The sequence below is a fragment of the Coenobita brevimanus genome, chromosome 33 (assembly GCF_032717465.1).
Source record: "Coenobita brevimanus isolate Jiangsu-jjx chromosome 33, ASM3271746v2, whole genome shotgun sequence".
Lineage (NCBI taxonomy): Eukaryota > Metazoa > Arthropoda > Malacostraca > Decapoda > Coenobitidae > Coenobita > Coenobita brevimanus.
Genome location: NC_136986.1, coordinates 2,810,969 through 2,835,928, shown reverse-complemented (window position 1 = coordinate 2,835,928; position 24,960 = coordinate 2,810,969). Strand labels below are relative to the sequence as shown.

The following is a 24,960-nucleotide window of genomic DNA, read 5'->3' as shown; positions in this document are numbered from 1 at the left end:
CGGAATCGTGCTAAGTCTGTTCTTCGCTCTACTAAAAATAATTTTATCCATACTAAATGCTCTCAACTGTCCAACTCGAATTCTTCCCGCTCCTTCTGGCACCTTGCCAAATATCTTTCTAACAACTTTACCTCATCATCCTTCCCTCCTCTTTTCTACTCTGATGGTTCTGTAGCTATTTCTTCTACTGATAAAGCAGATCTCTTTGCACAGACTTTCTCCTCCAATTCCACCTTAGAAGATTCCGGTGCTGTTCCTCCATCACTTCCCCCCTCTGACTTCCTCATGGCTAACATTAAAATTTCTTCAGTTGATGTATTTTCTGCCATCACTGGCCTCAGTACTAACAAGGCATATGGGCCTGATGGGGTCCCTCCTGTTGTTCTCAAGAACTGTGCTTCTGTGCTTACACCCTGCCTAGGCAAACTATTTCGCCTTTGTCTGTCAACTTGTACCTTTCCTTCTTGCTGGAAGTTTGCTCTCATTCAGCCAGTCCCAAAGAAGGGTGACCACTCCCAACCCTCCAACTATCGTCCAATTGCTTTAACGTCCTGTATTTCAAAAGTTTTCGAGTCAATTCTTAATAGAAAAATTTTAAGACATCTTTCCTATCACAACCTTCTTTCCGATCGTCAGTATGGGTCCCGTCAGGGACGCTCCACTGGCGATCTTCTCACCTACCTTTCAGACTCCTGGTCATCCTCCTTTCGGGACTTTGGCGAAAGCTTTGCCATTGCACTTGACATCTCAAAGGCTTTCGATCGAGTCTGGAATAAATCTTTAATTTCCAAACTGCCCTCCTTCGGTTTCTATCCTTCTATCTGTGCCTTCATCGCTAGCTTCCTTTCTGGTCGTTCTATAGCCGTTGTTGTAGACGGCCATCGTTCTTCTCCTAGATCTATCAACAGTGGTGTTCCTCAGGGCTCTGTCCTATCACCAACTCTCTTCCTTTTATTCATCAATGATCTTCTAAGCTGTACATCTAACCCTATCCACTCATTCGCTGATGACTCCACCCTTCACCTTTCCATTCAGTTCCCGCAACGCCCATCTCAACAGTTACTTCAAGAAACAAGGGATGAGGCTATGGCACACCTAATGTCTGACTTGGCTCATATCTCTGACTGGGGTAAAAATAATATGGTTGTCTTTAATGCATCTAAGACTCAGTTCTTACACCTATCAACCCGACAAAATCTTCCACAGGTATACCCACTAATGTTTAATAATATTCAGCTTAATCCTGCATCATCCTTGAACATGCTTGGGGTTTCATTTACTCGGGACTTATCTTGGAAAGATCATATTACATCTCTTGTAAAATCTGCTTCCAAGAGATTGGGTGTGCTAAGCCGACTCCGCTCTTTCTTTACCCCTGCACAATTGTTGACTCTATACAGGGAATTTATCCGCCCCTGTGTGGAGTACAACTCTCATGTGTGGGGAGGCTCCCCACATACAGCTCTTCTCAATAGGGTGGAGTCAAAGGCTTTTCGTCTCATTAACTCTCCTCCTCTTACTGACTCCCTTCAACCTCTGTCTCTTCGCCGCACTATTGCATCTTTATCTCTTTTCTATCGCTACTTTAATGGTCACTGCTCCTCTGAACTGTCTGCTTGCATTCCTCCACCTCTACGACGGGCGCGTAGCACCCGTCTGGCAGCAAACTCTCATCCCTTTTCTGTCCAGCTCTCTAATGCAAGAGTTAACCGTTACTCCCAGTCTTTCATTTATGCAACAGGTCAGCTCTGGAACTGTCTCCCTCTGTCTGTATTTCCTGCTGCCTATGATCTCCAGTCTTTCAAACGTAGTGTGGCCAGGCATCTCAAAATGATCGGATCTTGAATTTGGCTCTCTGTTGTATTTTGTTTTTCTCTTGGAGGGAACTGTTACTGCGGGCTCATGGCCTTTGGTTCCTTCTTCCTCGCATAAAAAGAAAAAAAAAAGCTGTCGATCTCGGATGATAAATGCAGAGTTGAATGAAGATAACCTCTCGATAATTCTAGGGCTGTGTTGATGGACGATATTACTCAGGAAATTCCATGGCCTGATGAATGTAGTGGTTAACAGCTGTACTCACAGGCGAACCTCACCATAGAACGTCGAATTCCCACTCAATACTGTGGAAATAAATGTGCATGAGCAGGAGGTAGGTAAATGATGAGTAATGAGCAGTGGGTGAGAAGTGCCTGGTGTCAGTCACACGTTGATTGGCGTGGCGTAGTCTCAGCGAACACGCATGGTGATGTCGTCTCAGCAGATACACATGGTGACGTCGGCTTCCCACACTGGTAGCTGTGGTGAGTAACTGAGTAGCGATGAGTAACCTGAGTGAGGAAAGGTGAGTGAGATGCGTTATAAATGTGGCTCTGGTGTTTTGCCGCGTCGTCTTGACCTGCGTCAGCAGTGGAGGTAGTGGGGCGGTATGAGAGAGCAGAAGGGTTCTAGTGCTTGTTGCTTTGTTCTTGCTTTTCGTTTACTTGTTTTTTATTCTTCTTGCTGCTGCTTGAAGCTGCGTGAAGAAGATTATAGAGTTGTCTTGTAGACTTATTATTTGTAGTTAATCGTAGAGCTTGTTGATCCTCATTCGTAATTCGTCGTTGCTACTGTATGCCCGTAGACTCGTTGGCTCATAGACTCGTAAACTCGTAGAGTCGTTCTTTTTATTGTATGCTCGCTTGTGGTTACTTGATCGTTGAATTGTAGTAATGTAGAATCAGCTGTAGAACTGGAGCTGATCTTGGTTACAGTTTCGCCTGCTTTTGTAGAAATGATGGTTCGTACGCATAGAGTCGATCGTCACTGCCACTGTTTATTGTTGGAACTTCGTAGCCACCATTTATATATACGTAACTCTTTAGTCTTGCAATAGGTGAGTCTTGAGTCTTGGTTAAAGTTATTTTGGTAATTGAAGAGCAGGAGGAGTTAAAGACGAATACAAGGAGTTGATCTTAATTTATCATCTTCAAAGAAAAGTCTAAGTTGAGCAGCGTGTGTATTATCTATCTATCTATCTATATACCTAGGCTGCTTCCCCCAAGGAAAGGGAGGTAGCCGAGACAGGACGACACACTCTCCATTTACTCATCCATTCAAACACATTCATTCGCATCTTAGCCCCAAAGGGGAGAACGGACAGATCCTCACCGCATCACACCGCACAAGGGTCAACTGCGCAATGCAAGCAGTGACATCCACAGCAGGGCCCGACAGCAGAACTGGTTTACCCCTGCCACATCATAACAGACCCATCCCCTTACCCGCACCTGACCTGACTAGCTGATTATTACTAACTAAGTCTAGTCGGACCGCTCTTCTTATCTGATCTCTCCACTACCTGGCGGTTCTATGGCCAGCCTCTTTCTGAGCTCTGATTACTACATTCTTGTTTAGCAAGGGTCGTGTCACGTGTGCAATACTGTCAACATCTAGAACACTGTATGTCTGTGTGTATGTACAGCTTCTGGTGCAGGACCAGCATTCCTTCACATTAAGAGTTGTAAGCTAATTTCCTTTTGCTTGATTCTCGCTGATACACTACCTATCTCACACCCTGGCTGGGTGCTTCTATCTATCTATCTATGTATCTGTCTATCTATCTATGAGTTGTATTATTATAATGTATAGTCCTGACACAGTCTTCTAGTGCGTTATTATAGCTAAAGCCAAATAAATTGTATTTCACATTGCTGACACAGTAGAATAAGAGTGTTCATTCTGTTAATAGAAAATATCTACTTCAAATGAAAGAATCAGGGCTGCAGTAAATATGAGAACAGAAAGTTCATAGCGATGAACAGAAAAAGACATGTACAAGTACTGATGCAGCAACCACATGGAGAAAGAATGGGGAGTGAGGAACTGATAAGACCACTGAAGGTCCCATTAACTTGCGAAAGATATGAGGTTTAGAAGAGATAAGAAATTTATCCGCTTTAACATAATGGTGAATTTTATATTTTATTCTTGTCTCCTTTTTTTTTTTTTTTTTTTTTTTTAACAGTACAGTAGACTTTTCGAATTGTTGGAGACAGATGTAACCTTCATTTTTATTTTCATTTCTACATGTCTTAGCAATGTAGTATTTTTTTTTCTTTTCATCCTTTGATGAGTGTATTAGTCTTTGAACTAAAGGGATTAAGAAGATGTGCGACTTAAAATATTACTGGAAGGTGTAAAGTACACCAGACATTGAGGTGGCTTGGGCATGAGCAGAGAATGAAGAATGAGAGAAAAGAAGTGTAAAGTTGTAAAGCACACAGGAGTACAGACACAAAAACAAAGTTGACAGTAGAAAAATAATATATAAAGAAAAAGTGGTTGCGGGAGGTTGTGGTCAAATTATAAGTAATTTAAGTAAAACAATGCGAGATAAATTCCAGCCAGAGGAAGTTGACAGATTGATCTGTCTGAATTGCATTAAAACAGAGCATACTTTCCTTCCACAAAACCCACCATTCATTTTAAAATCAAGGAAAGATAAAGAAAATCGCCAGCCATAACACCAGTCCTGAATGAAACAGTCGAAAAAGGTATTGATTATGGACAGTGGGTACTGGCGCGAAAGTGGTAACATTTGAAGGAGTGTGGCACGCAAATGGATGGTTGACCCTGACAGCTTTGAACAGAGTCGGACATTTAAAACAAATAACTGTAAGAAATTTCTAAGTCTAATACAAATCAAAGATAAATGAAACAAATATGAAAAAGCTGTGTCAACAAGATTATCTCCCGTCATATATTATTATATCCTACAATCTCGAGCCACCAGGTAGTTGATAAAGGTGAAGGAAGGCTATACATATAGTAACCATTCTCCCCAAATGAAAAGTGTCTAGTAAGAGGTCGGACGATGGTAAAAATGAGTTAAGGCATCGTCATAATGCAGAGGTTAATACCTTCAGCTGAAAGACGTTTTTCTGATTTCCTTACTACTGCCAGCATACTTTTTTCACCTTTGGAAAGCTCCAAGACGAGTAAGATTTAATAAAGGTTGAATGATATCTAGTATCTCCAGCTCCAAGTTTCTCAAATAGAATCATCTACGAGTTAAGTCGCCTTTAATCAGATCCTTTATTGCTTCATTAGATTCCTAGGGCCCACGGGCTGGTTAAGTGACCGTTTGCTCAACTTTGAGCAGTACTGTGAGGAATAAACCCATTTACACCTCTGATGTAATCCCTTATGCATCACACAAGTGGGGCACATAAACCATCTACACTAACAGGCGTTTATTTGGTTACATAATTACTACGCAATGTAGTAAAGAGTTTACTGGACTACAGAAAACCAGCTGGCATGTCCCTAGGTATAAAGCCACCTGAGGGTAACAACATACAAATGAGAACAGTCACTTGGAGATGGAGAGTACGATATTACATCATCGTAGTGAATATATTAAAAACTTTCAGGCCAAGAATGCCATTTCATTCTTAATATTTCGTGCTTTAAATCCCCATAAGATATGCTTGTGCTAAGGGCAATCTTATCGTACTACAGGTCACTCCACCCCGGTTCCTTGTCCGTTGTCGCCGTGGGGGTCGTTCAAGTCGTCAACTAGGACTTGATGTGCAGGGGAACTATAACAGAGTACCTTAATAAACTCCATGGTTTGTGGAGGTTTGGTTGCTGGGTGGATGCCACATTTGCTACTCCACTCTGTCCTGCTCTCTTTCTTCTCCTTAGGTCCCCGTCACTGCCTCAACTTAGTTTCCAGAGCCCTTTTCTTCTACTGTTGCTCGGTTGCTTCTTCCTTCCTTTTCCTTTATCTCTTCTTTTATTCAGCCACCCTCCTCCTGCATTACCACTACGCCCTCCCTATCTTCCCCAGTCTCTTCCGTTCACGATTTACCTATGTCTCCTAGATACTCTATGCCGCAACATCATAAGTAATCTCTGAGCTCCTCCCAGACTTGATTCTTTCCTGCGTCATGTCACTTCTTCAGTGGAAGGTTAGAAGCTTCTGTACCCATCGTACACACTTTCGTTTCCTTTTTCCTTTCCTTCCATAATCCTCTTCTCGTCCTTGAAAAAAAAAAATCTTCGTACTTCACTGGCAATGCTTTTCTTGGATTCCCTCCTTCATATAACCCTGCCCTTCTTATCCGCAGTTATGTTCCTTTTCAACCTCTCTCTCTCTCTCTCTCTCTCTCTCTCTCTCTCTCTCTCTCTCTCTGCCCGTGTCTTCCCTGTCAGTGGATCACTGTGAGCTCTCAGTTTCTTCCCTGTCCCTCTTCATGTTCCAATCTTTTCCACACTCTTTCATTCACATTCTCCTCCGATACTTCTTGGTAATTTCAATTGTCGGTAGGCCTTAAGGGGTGCCTATTATAAAAGTTTCTTTCTTCTCAAGATCTCTTCATCCTTAACACTGCCACTTCAACTCACTTTTGCCTCCATACTCGTTCCCTCTCTTACTTGGATCTGTCTCTATGCTTATCTTCGATTATTCTCAGTTTTCATCGGTCTGTATCAGAAGACAATCTTTTTGGTGGACACTTCCCTGTTAAACTCTCTCTTGCCTCTTACTGTCCTCTTCCTGCCCCCCTCCCCTCGTTGGCAGTTCCATGCTGCTGACTAGGAGTTATTCTTTTCCCATACCGTACCCCATCTTTCTCTCTTTCTTTTTTTTTCTTTTTTTTTTTTTTAGCGACAAGATATGTTGTTCTCCTTGTTCTAGTTGCAGGTGCTGCTCTCACCGCCATTTCCCGTGATTGGCCACCATCTATTGCCAAACGTGTTTCTTGTTGGACTACTTGTTTGCGAAGCCTCCAGGTGAAACGTGCCGCCTGGCAACGTTTTCGTCGTAAATGGTCCACATCTGATCAGATTCGTAGCCTTCCCTTATTTCACCAAGCTTCCACTGCCTTCGTATCATCCACCCATCGGGTCAAATGTTCTAGTTGGACGGGCTATGCCTCCTCTGTTTCTGAAAATACACCTGTTGCAGCAGTTTGGCCCCGACTATGTAGGATATCAAACATACTGCAGTTCTGTCGATGGCTAGTCTGTGGCTGATGCTTCCCTAGTTGCGGATGTTTAGGGTAATTATTTTAGTCTTGTTAGTACTGGGTCTCATCTCTCCAGAAATGCATTGCCTTAAATCTGAATCTGAATCTGTACCGATCTTTTGTACATTATCAGCTGATGAAGTTCATAACGCTCCCTTCTCTGTTCGTGAATTGTCGTCTTGAATTAAATCCTGTAAACATACAAGGGAAACATCTCTCCTCACAAGCCATCTTCTTTCTCTTGGCCCTCTATAATAAATTTTGGACTGAAGGTTTATTTCCTCTTGACGGTGTATAGCGATCGTCCTCCCGTTTCTCAAGCCAGGTAACCTGGTGACCATCATCATGATTACCATCCCATAACCTTGACTACTTATTTATGTAAACTTCTTGAATGGATGGTCAATACTCGACTCATTTGGCAACTTGAATTGTGCTGTCTTCTTTCCTCCTTACAGTTGTGGTATCACACAGCACACACAACCTTAGATCCTCTCTTTAGCCTCTGGTATATTATGTGCGCTGCTTTTTCATCCACCAGTCAGTCACTGCTATCTTTTTTAAATGTAGATAACGCCTATGATCCCGCATGGAGCTACAGTATTCAGTGTTGTCTTCGATCCCTTGGTCTGCATGGTAACTTAGGTGTTTTCCTTCAGTTTTCTTTCTCATCGAACCTTTCATGTCCATGTAAGGGCGCGTCCAATCGTGGCCTCGAACATATGTTGATAACACAATTGGTAACATGTTTGGACAAGAACTCACACAATTCATCAAACAACAGAACATACACATAGCCATCTTACAAGAAACAAAACTACACAAAGCACAGAAAACATCAACATTTCATAACTTCACCACCATTCGACAAGACCGGGCCTACGGCGGTGGCGGTGGACTCATCACCCTGGTACACAAATCCACCAACTCTGCAGTCACCAGTGCACACACAAAGTCACTACTCCCCCCACATGACACCACAACAGAAATACAATCAATCAAAATACGCACTGGTAACAAATCACACATAACAATCGCTAACACATACATTCCCCCTCAATCGTCGCCCTCAGTACCACATAATTACTCTCCACAGATACACCACATCACTAACATACCCAACTTCATCCTGGGTGGTGATTTCAACGCCAAGTCGTCGGCCTGGCATGTCAACAACCCTGACACAGACAGAGGGTTGGTACTACAATCCCAGACAGACCATCTTTTCATACTCAACAATCTAGACCAACATACCCATATCCCACACTAAGCCCTCTTCCTCCCATCATCTCCAGACATCACCTTCTGCTCCCCAAACCTCGCCCCCACTACATCATGGAGAGTGGTCAAAATCCTAGGTTCTGATCACCTCCCAATCATCATCACTACCAAAACCAGAATCACCCCAGCTGGCCACAAATACACATACACTAATTATAAGAGAGCCAACTGGGAGGCCTTTGTAACTGAAACAGAACAACATCTCGAAACACTAAACAGTACACCCATTACAAACATCAACACTGCTGTGCACACTTTCAATACAATTATACAAAACGCAGATAAAAGACACATCCCTAGAGGCAACAGAAAGAGACACAACCCCAACTTCACACCAGAAATTCAAGGCCTCATCAGACAACAGGACACACTGCGACACTCCCCAACACCCCATACACAGGACATCGTACAACAAATACAAGAACTCAACACTCAAATAAACAATAAAATATCAGAACAGCAAACACTAAACTAGAAAAATTACCTCCAAACACTTGACCACAAAACAAACATTAGCAAACTCTACAAAACACTAAACAGCATCACACTTTCCAACAGCAACACCACACAATCACACGCTGCCATCACAACAACAGACACCATACCCTCAAACAAACAATAAGCAAACACTCTCATCAATCACTTTTCACAAGTCAGCCATCTAAACCCCCATCCCGAAGACCGACGTATCATCCGACGTATGAGACAGTTCCCCACAGACATAGACCCAGACTACTCACCTTTCACTTACAACCAGACGAAGCACATCATAAACAACCTTAAGCACTCATCTGCCTGTGGACCAGACTACATAAGCAACATTCACCTTAAACACCTAGGACCACAAGGCATACAAGCACTCACCAACATATCAAACTACAGCTACTCACACAACATAGTACCCAACATCTGGAAGCATGGCAATATCATCACTATCCCCAAACCCAACAAAGACCCCACATTACCCTCCTCACATCGCCCCATCACACTCCTCTGCACCTCCTCTAAAGTCACCGAACGACTGGTACTACAACTAGTCACACCTCACATTCCCCTAGCCCAGTCACAACATGGCTTTAGGCCACTGCACTCCACAAACACCCTCCTTACAGGCCTTACACAGAGAGTTTTCGATGGCATAAATTCAGCTAGACCACCACACAGAACACTCCTAGTCACACTAGACATCAGCAAAGCTTTTGATGACATCCCCCGCCACAACCTCACAAACAAAAGACTCAACACAAACATGCACAATAACACAAAAAGATGGCTGGCAAACTACTTAGCAGGCAGATGTGCACACGTAACATTTGCCGGTCAGTTTTCTAACATCAGAAACTTCACAAACGGTGTCCCCCAAGGATCTGTTATGTCTCCTACACTCTTTAACCTATAGCTGCACGACGTACCCGCACCCCACACACCACAGATACACATAGCCTCTTATGCAGATGATATAACACTTACATGTACACACCAAAATGCAAACACAGCTGCACACACCATTCAACCTTACCTCAACACACTACACGAATGGTTCACCACAAACAGGCTCAAAATAGCCCCAGCCAAATCTACGGTGACCCTTCTCACAAACTGGACAGCAGAACACAGTCACATCCCACACCTCACCATAAACAACACTCCCCTAACACACACACACACACACACACACACAAAATCCTTGGTGTAACATACAATACATCAATGTCATTTAAACAACACATCACAAACATTAAAAATAAAATAACACCAAGACTTAATGCTTTGAGGTCACTTGCCCATACAACATTCGGACACAACAAAGAAACCACCACCACAGTATACAAACAATATATACGTTCAGTGATGAATTATGCAAGCTCTGCCTGGGCTTCTAACTTCACCAAAACACTACAACACTCTACAGACCATACAGAACAAGGCCCTAAAAATAATCACAGGCTGCACAGCTACTACACCCACAGACCAACTACATCAAGAAACCAAAGTCCTCAAAGTCAAGGATCACCTAGATATGAGAGGCACCCAGTTTCTTGCTGCAGCCTCCACAAACCCACAACATCCACTACAGTACATGGCAGCACATCCAACCACACCAAGGAACATCAAAACAACACCCAGCACACGATATCATACACAAATACTGTCATCTCTCCCCCCTCGCCCACCTCAGACCCGCTTCCAGAAGCACATCCACACTCAGATCACTCGCCGCTCCATTCAGTCACTTAAAGACAACACACAACTGCATGCACGGCCTCCTGACATCCACCCTTCTGAATCCTGTCTTCCCCGTGAGGACAGGGTCCACCTGGCCAGGCTGAGATGTGGGCACCATGCAGCCCTCTTAAGCTACTAGAAGAGGCTGGATGACTCCGTCACTGATGCCTGTCCTGGATGCAACACAGCACCCCATACTATTAAGCACATTATGGAAGACTGCATTGCACACAATCACCTACGCCAACAACACAACATACACTCTTTGAGAGCTCTGTGGGAAAGCCCGGTCTCGGCCATGGCCTTCCTAAGGGACTTGGGGCTGTTCGGCCAGACTGCCTAGGTAACAACTACTACTACTACATGTTTTGATACATGTATGCAGCAATATTTGGACAGATGTATGTAAACATGTTATAGTGCAGCTTTGAACACTGGCAGAAGAGGCAATGGGGTATGTGTCCATACCAGGCAATTGAGACTTCATCATGATTTTGGCAACATGATCTGGAAGCTGCTGTTCCCAGCATGTTTGCAGCGTGTTCATTATTGTGTTGCGTACATGTTGCCAGCTCTTTTTCGAGTACACGTGTGGATGTGCCGTAAGAGACCACCTTTCCCGTGCCTTTTCCCAACATGTAGCTGTCCTCCAGGGTTGCGTCTTTAGCACTACCCTTTTTCTTATTGCTATAAATGGCATTATGTCGTCTCTACCCCATTCTGTTTCGGCCTCTCTTTATGTTGATGATTTTGCAGCTTACATTGCAGGTCCAGACCTGCCTCATCTCCAGTCTCTTTTTCAGTCTGCCATTGATGCTGCCTATACTTGGGCTACTACTCATGGTTTTCGTTTTTCTACCTTTCAGTCCTGTGCTGAAAGTTTACTTGCCTGCGAACCATACGACACCCTTCTCTTTACTTGTATAACACCCATCTTCCCTACTGCTGCGCCCTATATTCGACTCCCGGTTAAACCGTCTACTCTTCATCGTCCTTGTGTGCTGCAAACGATGTCGCATCTTTCATGCGGTTCCAATCGTGTCACACTTCTTCATCTTCATGCGGTCCTTATTCTTTCTAAACTTGATTTTGGTTGTCAAGTCTGTTCTTCAGCCTCCACTTACACTCTTTCAAAGCTGGATTCCGCTCATAATACTGGTCTTGTGTCATTTAGCTATAGGTGCTCTTCAGCCAACTCCCGCTGCAAGTATTTTTGCTGAATTAGATATACGCCCCTCCCTTATCGTCGTTCTTTTCTCACTATTAGGTCCTCCTCACGACTCTTTCAATTTCCTACAAATAAAGTACTACTGTGTACTCCCAGCCTTCTACAACACTCATGCACTTGGTCTGCCTCCTCCTTCCGTTTCCCCTTCGGGTCTCCACCCTTCTTCAATCTATTGATCTCACCTTTCCTCCTGTCTGTTGTGTTCTACCCTTCTTTTCTTTCTCGTTCTATGTCTCTTCTTTGCTCAGATACTCCTCACCTTCCTTTCCTCGAACATACTTCCCGTCACTCGTTTACCCCTCATATCTGTACTGACGGCTCTGAATTTTGCTGTGGTGTCAGGTTTGCATTTGTGTTTCCTGATTCCTGCTACCGAAGTACACTTCCTTCCGTTGCAAGTACTCTCAATGCAGAACTGAATTCTATTCTTTTTCCTCTTGAGACTCTTCGTAGGTTTTGTTCTAACACATTTGTTATCTTCGATTTTTTTTTAGTGTGCTCACTTCCCTACACATCACGCCTTCTTCTCGTCCTCTAATCACCATAATTAGAGAGTGGCTGTTTCGTCTCTCTGCTCATATTAGCTTCTGCTGGGTTCCTAGCCATTTCAGGATTCCAGGGGATGAACCAGCTGACTCACTGGCACGTTCCGCTATACTCTCCTCTAGGTCCTCTCACAGCCGCATTCCTGTTCTTGGTTGTTTTTCTCTTCTGACCTGTCTCTTCTGCAAGGTTTGGCAATCCTCATGGAACCTGCAGGTACTCAGCAAACTTCACAGTGTTAAACCCTCCGTTCTTCCCCGGCACACATCAACCCACCCTAATCGTCGATGGAAGACTATCTTTGGTTGTGTTCCCTTAGGACATACCCACCTCATTCATGGTCGTTTAATAAGCCATGACCGTCAGCCCGTCTGTTCACACTGTAACTACCATATGACTTGCTCACTGTTATCTTGATTGCTTGTCTACACACAAACATCGCCTCCTTTCCCCGCTACATCGACCCCCACACCTTAATGATTTCCGAAGTGAGTTTCCTATTTTTTTTTTAATTCAATATCATTACTCTTCTTACTGCTCTTCACATCACACATTTAATAATTACTTCCACCGCTCCCTTCTATATTAGTGCCATATAGCCATATAATGGCTTGGTGCCAATTCCTCATTATTCGCTCCTTCCATCTGCATCCATCGTACTGCAGGCGTTAAAAATAAAAGCTCTATATAACACCAACAATAATTTTCTGAATTGCTGCATCAAATCGTTTCCCTATAGCAAGAACACAAGCGGAAAAGTCGTATGTAACGAAAGTTAATACGGTTTTGGAAAAGAAAGATAGGGTGAATATTATTTCCCATAATTTTTGCTACCTTCACAATGCATTATTCAAATTAGGAACCAACACTCGAATCGGAAGGGGATATAACTTTCATTAACTCCCTCAGAAACAGTTGAATAAGATTGTTTCTAGATAGTATAAGGTAAAATAAGAGAGCTCTGCACTATCGAAGGAGTACGTTTAGTACTGGGAAGCAAAGAAATAGATACAATATGATCTTCAATAGAATAGCTTAAATTTTATTCAAATCCAGGTATTCAACCTTTCCAAGCCAGAGGAGCCAGATAGTCTCCTTTAACCTGCCCCGTCCCATCGACGTATGGGTACGTTGCAACGATTTGCATTTGCCAGTCCCGGCAACGTACTGGTACGTCGTGCAATTGCAAGGTCCCTAATTTGCACAATTTTCAATTTTCGCGCGTGATTTTTCGTACGTATACACGGGACACCTTCCTCTATTCCTCTACAAGATGCCAAGCAGGGACAATGCCTTACACCGCATAACCTCCCCCCTCCCCCCCTCACGCCATTGTCTTGGCAATTCACCTGTTACCAGTGACCTGGCTAGTAAAGATATTCAGGGCCAGAGTGATTCCCCAATCGATGACAATGTGGAGGACAAAGTTTACATAGCATTAGAAGAAGAAACAGTCAGAAATAATGATCAGGTAATGTGGCAAAAAAAGGTCAGGTATGGTGATTATTTAGTGAGTGAAACAATGCTTATAATGCCTATATTACTGTTTGAAAACCAATATACTCTCATACTACATATAAATTCGTACCAAGTAAATAAATAAATACTGTTTATGAGTTGTGTGAAATAGTTACCCTCCCATAGAACTCGTTTTCTTTGGTGCCAGCATGTTAGAAAACCCAGTCAGGTAAGGAGGAACTCCTACCTGGACTGAGTATTTTAAACCTCAGGTGAGCAATTTCTCTATGAATTTTCGATGTTTCTCACCAAAAGCGGAGGTTTTAGCCAAAAAAAAATTTTCAAAAATACCTCGGGATTGGGGGATGTCGGAGGTGCGGAAAACCTTGGGACGTGACGGGTTAACCTTTTCAGTACGCACGACCTCTACTAAACCTAATGGAATCGTACGGGGCTAGCAAAAGTGACACTGGATCAAGGGTGATAAGAGACAACGGTGTCCCTAACGAACTATGGCCTTGAAATTTCGTCCCTCTAAACGAAGATTGTATCACATGTTTCCATTCCCGAATGCAGTGTGAATGTGCTAGTTGTGATCTGAACCACATCCAGAACTGAAGAGATATTTTTAACATTTATGAACCCTACTTGAATTTGTGTTAGCATTCAAAAAACCCTATGGCTACTAAAATTTCCCCACCTAACCAAAAGTGCCTTGCGTCAGCCAAAATATACTAGGGTGTCCTAAGAAAGCAGAAGGGTTAAGATGAAGTTTGGTTATTATTTATATACTACACTAGCATAAACAGGAATCAACTTAGGAACTCTTAGATAATTGGATTTAAATATTCCGAAATCACACAGGGTATGGAAGCACATCATCGGCTACGTCTGTTGCGGCAAACTGGTTTGGCCGAGCGAGCAAGGTTTGTATGGATGTGGGTGGGCGGGTGGTCGCAGAGGGCCATAGCAAAGCAGACAGGCACCAGCTCCACCACCGTACGCAGATGGATCAGGCGATGGCAGATGGATGGTGACCTTCGTTCCATGAGAAGCAGACTCAGGCACAAAAATTCTAGACCGTCAGACAAGTGGAACAAGGGGAACTGGAGCACGTGTAGGGCTCCAGAGACAAAGTTTAAATCGTTGACGGAGATGACACATACAACATTTAGCTGGGGCTGTGGGTGTAAACTGGAAAGCAAATCAAGTCAGTCATCCACTGGGGCTGTGGAATTAAGACCAATGAGTTGTCAGCTGGGGTAATTGATACATTTTAGACTACCTGACAAAAATCTTACTCAGCCTTTGGACATTACAGCTCAGGATTACCCGTATTTGTAACCATATATCCCTTTTTTTTTTCAGCGAAGACTGCATACGGATTGAAAAATTAAAGCTTATGCAATTACGATGAGTCGTTTCGAAAAGCACAGCTCTGTAGCACATTTCCATATACTGTATTCTGCCATGTTACTTGATAAACAGGAATAAAAAAGTCTCCGAGATATTGGTATTTTATTATAAATTTAAAGTTGTAATTTTGAAGTTCTTATGAAAATTAATACAAGTCCGCGCTCCTCCGCTCCCCCCCACTCAAAAAAATAAAATAATAATAATAATAATACATATTGATTAGTCAGATGAGGTGCAACAAGGCTGAACGTGTGCAGATCAGTGTTTCGCATTTCACTCAACATACTTTTCCTTAGTCTTGACCCCAACTCTCTTCATCAATAGCTGGGAATAAATTTCAGAATGAAAATGATGACCTTTATTGGCATATCTATTCTGGTCATGAAATTATATATATATATATATATATATATATATATATATATATATATATATATATATATATATATATATATATATATATATATATATATATATATATATATATATATATATATATATATATATATATATATATATATATATATATATATATATATATATATATATATATATATATATATATATATATATATATATATATATATATATATATATATATATATATATATATATATATATATATATATATATATATATCTATATATATATATAGATATGGGGGAGGCGGTGGCTCAATCGGTAGAGTTGGCCTGTAGTCCTAACGGACCTGGGTTCAAATCCCGTTGGGGCAGGGAACAGTTTAAGGATTTGAATTTCATAAATATCAGACTTTACTGATCTACCAGAAGGCCCGCCGACATGTCGTAAAAATACCCCCGCTAATACCAATACACCAGTCCTGTATGAGACAACCCTAGCATGTATTCAGTATGGACGGTGGGTGTTAGCGCCGAAGTGGTGACATGTAGAGGTGTACGGTATGCAGGAGAACTACTGGGCCTTGATGGCAGGCTGTGAAGCCTATGCCCAGAGTCAGTCACATAAAATATTATATATATATATATATATATATATATATATATATATATATATATATATATATATATATATATATATATATATATATATACTGTCTAGATTTCTATTCCATAAATATAAACGTTTGTGATGGGAATATCTGTAAATAAGTAATAAATACACCGAACTATACATTTGTATGTCTTATACATCCTGAATCAATGTGATCATTCCGCCACCATTTAAAAGCCATATTACGCAGAAGGGTCTATATGTATGCATATGTACACAATCGGCAACTGTGCAAGGCTTGGGTCATTCAGGCTCCTACAACCACATAACTAAAGGTGAGTGTGGCAAGGTGTAAGGAAGTCTTTTTATAATTAACAGCCATTAATGGAATAATTGTAACTGTTGGATGTGATAAGGCATCACCACATATTAATGAACATGGCAACGATGTACTCGTAGAAGAGTCAGACATGCTTCATCATACGCCTCAGAAATAATCGTATAAAAGTGTGGTCTTTTCTCACCTTTGTGCTGTTAGAATTAATGATTCAGGCCTTCGAAGCCAGCTTTTTAGAGAAGTAATGTCATTTCTCCAGCAGCATCTCAAGAAAGAAAGGCTTACATCAATGCGTAACAACGGATTATAGCGCACACATAACGGCCACAAGATAAGGAGGTGACCTAGCTAACAGTATAGTCAGCACAACTGGAGAATCCACAAACGACGTGTTTACAGTTGACTCAGGTTATTTAGGTTACGCATCAGGTACCATCAAACCATTCAACGTATGTATGTCCATCACTGATGCTGGCTAAGTCGATATAAATGCACCTATACTCGGAAAACGGTTACAGCAATACAAAAACATTCATAGAAGGCCAAAGCGACTCCAACAGCTATACACGCATCGTCTGAACTTTACCATTACAATATTTATGGTTACCAAAATACGAGTTAAGTTACAGCAGGATCATGGTCATCAGTAACAAAATCCCTAGGTTTATCCTGGATAATGAGACAAACATAATAGTCATAATCATTCATTACATTTTGCAGTCCTGCAGAATTTCATGCTCGTTATCAGTATTGACGTAGATCAATTCGTATTTTTTATTTCTTCGAAATGATCAAGACCACGCCCTTTTATTTATTTTTTTCATCCCATGAATTTCGTGTCAAATGACTTGCCAGAAAAAGGTACAGCCATTTGTACTCTTAATGACATAGTGAATAACAGAGTTTCGTGAATTTCCATCAGTTCATCAAAATATATAAAAAAAATACAGCAAAGGAAATCAGCTGAGAAGAGACACAATCTTGACACATGTTTACCAGCCACAGAAGTTCCAATACAACACAACTGTGCCCCTTTGCAAATGCAGCATGCTATGTTCACGTGTAGCTTGGTCAATTCGTGTAAATTTGAGAATGACTTGTAATATTCAGATCTAAATATATATATTATTCCGCATGAGTGAAATGATTCATTAAGTTAAAGCATCACTATCAACTCGCCCTACGTGATGATACCTTCAGGTAACTCTACACTGATTGACAAGCCAATATAAAATAGTTTCCTGTAACAACACAATAATTTACGACGGTCGGAGTTAACCATACAACCAACGAAACGACACATGGTAGCCTAGTAGGTTAAGGTGCTTCAATCAGATGTGGTACAGAAAGGCATAAGTCTTATTTGATTTTTTTGCTCAGATAATGACGCTCAGGAGATTGTAACTGGCCAATCTCAACTTCAGTATCTTGACTAAGTTGTCTAGCATTGGGTCCCTTTGCTCCTGATGGGGTAATAAAGGATGAACTGAATGATGGGTGGATGATTGTAAGACTGAGAACTACTTTCAGTAAAGAGTTACTTTCTTCCACTAACTTGTTTTCAGAGATGAATGAAGCAACACTTCAGGTCGCTTTTCATGTTCTACTACATGTGGTGGTTGCTGATGGACTCATGCCTCTTAAAAGTAGGTCATTATGTGCCCATGACACTCGTTTTCCTATGGTACTTTGCTAAAACTCTGACATATACTGGATACTGAAATGAATTCATGTCAGTGTTCAGTAGACTTACTGTTTTGTAAGGCCATAACATTCAAGTGTATAACAACACTTAATATATGTAATATGAATAAGTTGACTATAATTGTCACAGCAAATTCATAAAAGAACAATAATTGTAGTTTAAACAACTGTGTATTTCATTTAAGACTAAATGGCAGTAACAAAAAATATATATATTTTTGAAACTGCAGACAAATGCTCCCTTGTTTAACTGTGTTTCTTCCTTTAATGTAGATGAGACTACCACAAGAGTGGAAGGCGAGGTTGTGGGTGCCGTATTAGAAGCTACCTCACAACCTGATAATTTCATTATCGTAATAGTGGAGGCAAGTTGCATGGTAGGTAATCTGGGTGTTATCATCACAGCTTCTTCATATTAACACCTCCAAGAAAATGAAGTCCTTTAATGAATAATCTACCACCCTGTTGTAAAGAGATAATGATGGCTATATCAAAAACTTATATTTCCAAACATTCTTTTTTGTGCTGAGTAATTTAGACTTATTAAACTGTCCAATTGGCAACAAATAAAGAATAAGTGGAATAATACATAACTGATGTCGTTAAAGTGGTTAATGTATTCATCCATATAACGATAATTACTAACAGCTTTGTGGTATGGCTGAGGTAGGCACGTCCTGGGGTCTGAGTGTGTTAAAGGTGGGTGGGGATGCCCAGGACACAAACATGAAGCAGAAACACATCTCCCGGGTGATCGGTCAGGCTCGCGGGGTAAGTCATAATTTCAGACAATTTTTTATATATTTGTGAACGACTGTCATGTTTGCAACTGTCAGGCTTTACCCCATGTCTACTCTCTATTTTGCATCGTCTTCGACAGTAACCTTTGTAGTCCATAAACGATGAGGTCCTATTTTATGACCTCATGACTTTAAGAGTATTATCTTTAAGAGAAATTCGTGACTACTGAAACATTTGTTGGAGAGCCCGAGGAAGGAAGTAAATATATGGGGAAAGGCTAGACCAACACCCAATCTAATTCTCTCTAATTTCTATTAGACCCTCCCTTGAAAAATCAACCAAGCCAGTCATCTTTACATGGTGGAAATTACCAGCACAAAGAAACAGTTACAGTTAATCCAAGTCTACCTCAGACAGCCTCATGTCTAGATGTGATGAAAGAAGCACTGACACATCAGAACACATTAGCACTGCACCTGAGCACACTCTCCAAGAGCCCAGTTTCTACTTTGGATATGCAACCCTCTGACACTAATCTCACTGCAGGTATTCGATCATAATACACTGCAATCGATGGGGCACAGAAAATAGGCGCACCGATTGTATAGAGAAATTCTTTCTTCCTTGCCGATCATCTTGAGGTCCGGTCTTTTTCAGGTCAATGTTGATATTATAGCAATGCACTCGATATCAGGGGATACGGTTCACTTTCTTCTATCACTGCACCACACTCCTGACTCGACCAAAGAGTTGCCTATGACACACTAAGGGACCACATTTACTAAAATGCTGTTGCTCGTCTCGGAGTGGTGCGTCATAAATGCAATGTGATGCTCTTTTCTTTGTTAAAATTTTACCCTCTGTATTTCTCAGACACCAAATTTGTTAATTGAAGCCATTCATTTTTTTTCAGTCTCATCTTTTCCAATAAAATGGCAGATAGTCAATTTCAAGGTGGTAAGATCACTCAGATAATCTTAGACATAATATTTCCAGCTGCGGCAGGTATCTAGGTCCGTGACTGTGGTGGTGGAAAGTGACGACCCAGACTTCCTTACTGCTTTTGCCGAGTGGTCCCTGAAAGGTCGACTCTTAGCGTGGTCAACAAGGCTTCTAGTCCTCACCCGCATTCAGTTCCTTCATCTCCAGGACCTCCGCCATACTCTTGCCATGACCAACTCCATGCTACTCCAATTTAAAGATACGCCAAAAACAATGTTAGAAAATATCATGAGAGTACAGTATTTATGATGTACTATTACAGCTCTTAATTTTACGTCATGATCAGCAGGACACTGACCCAAATGTGTATATATATGTATGTGTCCCATCCAGTAGCAGACTATTACGCTCACTCCTTTGTTTCTCTTCCATCCATATTACTGATTTGCCACTATAAATCAGCCACAGTAGTCTCATATACCACCACAATAAACCTCCCGCCCTAACTAAAAAGCCTTACCCTTCACTGATGTTACCAGGTGCAATGTCTACGTGGAACTGCCATACTTACCCTCTCAAGCCAAACTACAGCTGGTTGGAGTCTGGTCTGCCTCACGTGGTCTCACACTCACTTCTCACACATCACTCTTCCCTGATAAGTTTCACACGTAAGATATGTTATTTGTCTTTTGATCAGTTCCAGTAATTTCTGAAAGGATGAGTCAACACTCAAATCTCAACCTCAGACTGTTGACATACTCGATTCATATTACATTCAGAACATCTTGTTCATTGAAAGGAAGATTTTTTTTATTTTTTTATTATTATTATTTTTTTTTTAGTGAATGGACCCAGTGAAGGTTTTCTATAAATCCGGTTCAAAAAGCCTCTCCTGTGATTATTATAATCACCATCACAAAGATAGTATGAATATAATAAAAATGACATTTGGGAAGACTGTACACGAACTAAACCCAAGTTATGACTGGTAGGTGATGTTAAATGCATGTGTGAGCATTTTTCATTTTCTTCTTCTAAACGGCTCGCCTGCATGAAATACTGGCCAGGCCTTACCATGTACTAGGCCTATTCATATCCAGGGTTTCCCAGTACTTTACGGCGATATGGCGCAGGTCTGAATGGGATGTATCATTAAGGTTTTCATATAAACCATTCTAATATAGGGGTTTGCTGTATGTGAGTATAATCGTATGCCGTGTGTCAGAAAAAAAAAAAATGTAGGTGGGTCTGACTGCTATATACGAAGGATAGCAATATTTGTTCAACATTACATCCCTATAAGTTTCATACACAGAAGGTGTTGGTAAGGTTATCATAAAAATTGTCATTGCTTTTCCCCACGTAAGTCTGACAAGAAAAGGATATCGGTAGTATTTATAAGTATCAGTTAGTTACTTTTCTTGGAAAAGTATTAAAAAGAAGTAATAATCTGAAGTCTGTATATATTTATCAGTGACTTTTCCCTGATAATTGTAAGAGGTAAGAAATATTAGTAAGAATTGAATGTCAGTGATTTTTGTCCTTTAAACTTCACTTTGAAAGAGATGATAACGGCGTTATTATTTCCCTTGGTTATTATTGCTTAGATAATTTGGACAAGTAGCATGGTGGTGTGATTTTCACACTTAATATACGTTAGGATGTTTTCTAAGTCAGTTATTCTTCCTCGAGAAGAAACACACACAAAATATTAAAAATATAATATTTTGCTCCGTGATTTTCCATACGCTTCGCACAAAAGAGACAAGGTTTAGTTTTGTATTGGTTAAGTCTTCCTGTCTTGGTCTGTGATTTTCTCCCCAAAGTTCCACACAAAAGACAAAATGGCTCAGTGTTCATGTCATTGTCAAACTTATTCTTTCACTTGGTAAGTACGATATCGCTTATCTTAACAGTATTGCTGGAAGGCCGACTCTGCGTGTGGCTCGAGTGCCGTTCCCGTCAGCCAAGACAGCAGTGGTGGACGACCCTGAGGCGCCTGGGGGCAAGAGGGTCATTACTGTGGAGCCCATAATCACGGTCTTCGAAACCATCGCTGAGGCTATGGGATTTAAGTGAGCTTGTGATTATTTAGATGAGCCTATGTTTATTTCCTTCTTGGCATGTGAACTTTTTATAAGTATTATCACATTTGCTGTTGCTTTGATATTCTGGTGAGGTGAGGTCACTTTCATTATAAATTCTGAATGTCAGTGCCTACATCATCATTCATAATTTATACCCCTATTGTGGAGAATAGATTCTGTAAGTCTGCGTGAGGCATAACCGAATTCTGTTTTCCTTCATGATCTAAAGAGGGAGTGGATTAGACAAGGATAGCAAGCATGGTCTCATGCTATTCTACGTCCTGAAGCAACTCTATTTTGACTCTATTGACTGTGTGGGCGACAATTTAACCGACAGCCACATCCAGTGACAGCGATTACCCTTGCAGTGGGGAAGTCGACACAGGTGTAGCAGTAACAAATGAAAACGGGAATGAGTGTTGTCTAACTTTCCAACCTTCCACTCCGAGATAGGGAGAGCATCACCTTGCCCAATCCTCACATCAATTTATCAGTAGAAATCATCTGCTCCTACAGCTGCCCAGGATCTGTTAAACCTTAACATCAGCATTTCAACTGACTGTTCAGACTAAGCTCAGAAGCAGGTTTTTCGTAGAGTCAGTCCATCTAAGTGCGCGTCCACACATGTCCTCGACTGGCAACATGTTTGGACACGTGAATGCAGTATTATTTGGACAGATGTATGCAAACGTGTTTCAGTGGAGGTATGAATTTACTGGCATCATAGGTGATGCGATAAGTGTGTACATACAGGCAGCTGAGACTTCATTATGTTGCCAACATGATATGGACGCTGCTCTTCAGAGTATGTTTGCAGCTTGTTCGTTACTGTGTTGTTTACATGTTGCCAGGACTTGTTTCAGTACATGTATGGACGCGCCGTAAAGACACATTGGATGAATACAAAATCATTATTATGCCCAGTGCCTTGATGGGCATTCAGGCTTCAAGGACTCGTTTACAGGTCTTGATTCAGCTTGATCATGATCCTTACCAGTGACTCTCAGCCTTTTTGCAATCTGCTGGCGATGGTAGTCAGTTCTCGACACTGTTTTCATTTCCTCTCATACTGTTCGTTGTCTGAATCTTAAGGAATCTCCAAAGAGAAACCTGACGCCCTAAGGGAAGTCATCTTATTGTACTTCTGACACTCTCATCACACACATACCCACATCACAAACACCCGACCTGACAACACTAATAGACCTAACCCAACTTCACCACAACATCTTAATTAGACCTATTCCTTTGCACATAAAAAATTTATTTGTCTTCACTTTTTTCCTTGATTATGTTTATACTCGGGAGTTACTCGTCTGGTGAATCCCCCACTTATTTCCTTTATTTTTATTTTTATTTTCATGTAAGAAAGAAGGAACCAAAGGCCAAGACCCCGCAAACCGTTCCTTCCAAGAAAAATACTTAAAACAATACAAAGGAGAGCCAAATTCAAGATCTGTTCACTTCCAGATGCCTGGACACACTGCGTTTGAAAGACTGGAGATCACAGGAAGTAGGAAATACAGACAGAGGAAGACAGTTCCAGAGTTGACCTGTTGCATAAATGAAGGACTGGGAGTAACGGTTAACTCTGGCATTAGAGAGTTGGACAGAAAAGGGATGAGAGTTTGTTGCTAGACGGGTGCTACAAACCCGTCGTAGAGGTGGAGGGATGCAAGCAGACAGTTTAGAGGTGCAGTGACTATTGAGGTAGCAATCGAAGAGATAAATATGCAACAGTGCGGCGAAGAGACAGAGGTTGAAGGGAGCCAGTAAGAGGAGGAGAGTTAATGAGACGAAAAGCCTTTGACTCCAACCTATTGAGAAGAGCTTTATGTGGGGAGCCTCTCCACACATGAGAGTTATGCTCTCTGCTTCATATTGTGTAAATATATAAATATTTATGTTTCTCTGGTGTTTCAAGATCCCGCAAAGTCACTCCAAATAGCATATTTTCACATCACCCTCTGGTAGTTAAGTTGAAGAATTCAAGATCGAACCCAGTGCCTGAAATTCCATCACTCCAGTCCTGAATGTGACACTTCATGCGTTCGTTCATTCGTTTACAGATTTCCTGCACCTGTAGTGCAGGCCGGGCCATACATTAGCCCGGTCAGTGGGGTGTGGACTGATTAAAAAATAGTAAAGGGGAAGGCAGGGCCTGGGGATTGCCCAGCACACACGCCCTGTCTCCCGGCTGGCTTTGTGGTGTATGTGACACTTCATGTACAGCACAGCAAAGGGTGGGAATGTGTGGCCAAGAGGTGACATTTCTGGGTGTGTAAACGATTTCAACCTTCAGTCCAAGGACGTCCTGTTTTAGTATATTCTTGCTACCTAATGACGACAATATTGTACTTAGCAGAGCATTACCAGGATCAAGGTGTCTTTATAGAGTGTTTAAAGCTTCTGCCATTAAAAAAGTCCGTTCATTAATTAATAAAATCGTCTTGTTCAAGCGGCTGATATGCTGGAAAAACAGAGTAGGAATGTGACTGGTTAATGACAGTTAATCTTCCTAAAGCGTAGGGAATGCGTAAAGGAAAAACAGAACCGCTCGAAACATGCATAAAACTATTGTAAAATCAGCAGTTGTACAATTCTTGGAGAAAACGGTAAGTCTGTGAAACATAGCATAATGAACTACTTTTTTGACCCACAGGTACTTCTGTTACAGGCATTCGACTAGTATTGCTATCAACTGAAGGTATATCAATGGATTGTGATGAAACATTTAACCCATTAGCTCCCAGGGTTCCTGTGTGAGTGATTGTGCTGGAAGGGTACTAAGCGTACCGCCCTCCGCCTATCGGCTCATAGTTGCGAAGCTCCTAGGTGCCTCCCCGTGGTTACCTTCTTTATTAACTTTTGAAAATGACCAGTTCAGCCCTATAATGAGGACACTTGGCGCAAATGGGTGACAAAAACTGATAGATTTTCCAATGCTTAACATTTTGAATAATAATGACAAATGTACTAATAATTTCAGATTCTTGAACTCAAACTCATCTTAAT

General features: G+C 41.4%; 1 protein-coding gene across 1 annotated transcript in view; it reads left to right on the top strand.

The window, feature by feature from the left end:
- The first annotated feature begins 22,726 nt into the window (after positions 1–22,726).
- Positions 22,727–24,960, top strand: part of LOC145395714 (glutamate receptor ionotropic, delta-2-like) — a 12,136-nt gene continuing 9,902 nt past the window's right edge. The window contains exon 1 of the mRNA XM_080269255.1: positions 22,727–22,941. Coding sequence (XP_080125381.1) covers positions 22,727–22,941 — 215 coding nt within the window. The remainder of the gene's footprint in view (positions 22,942–24,960) is intronic.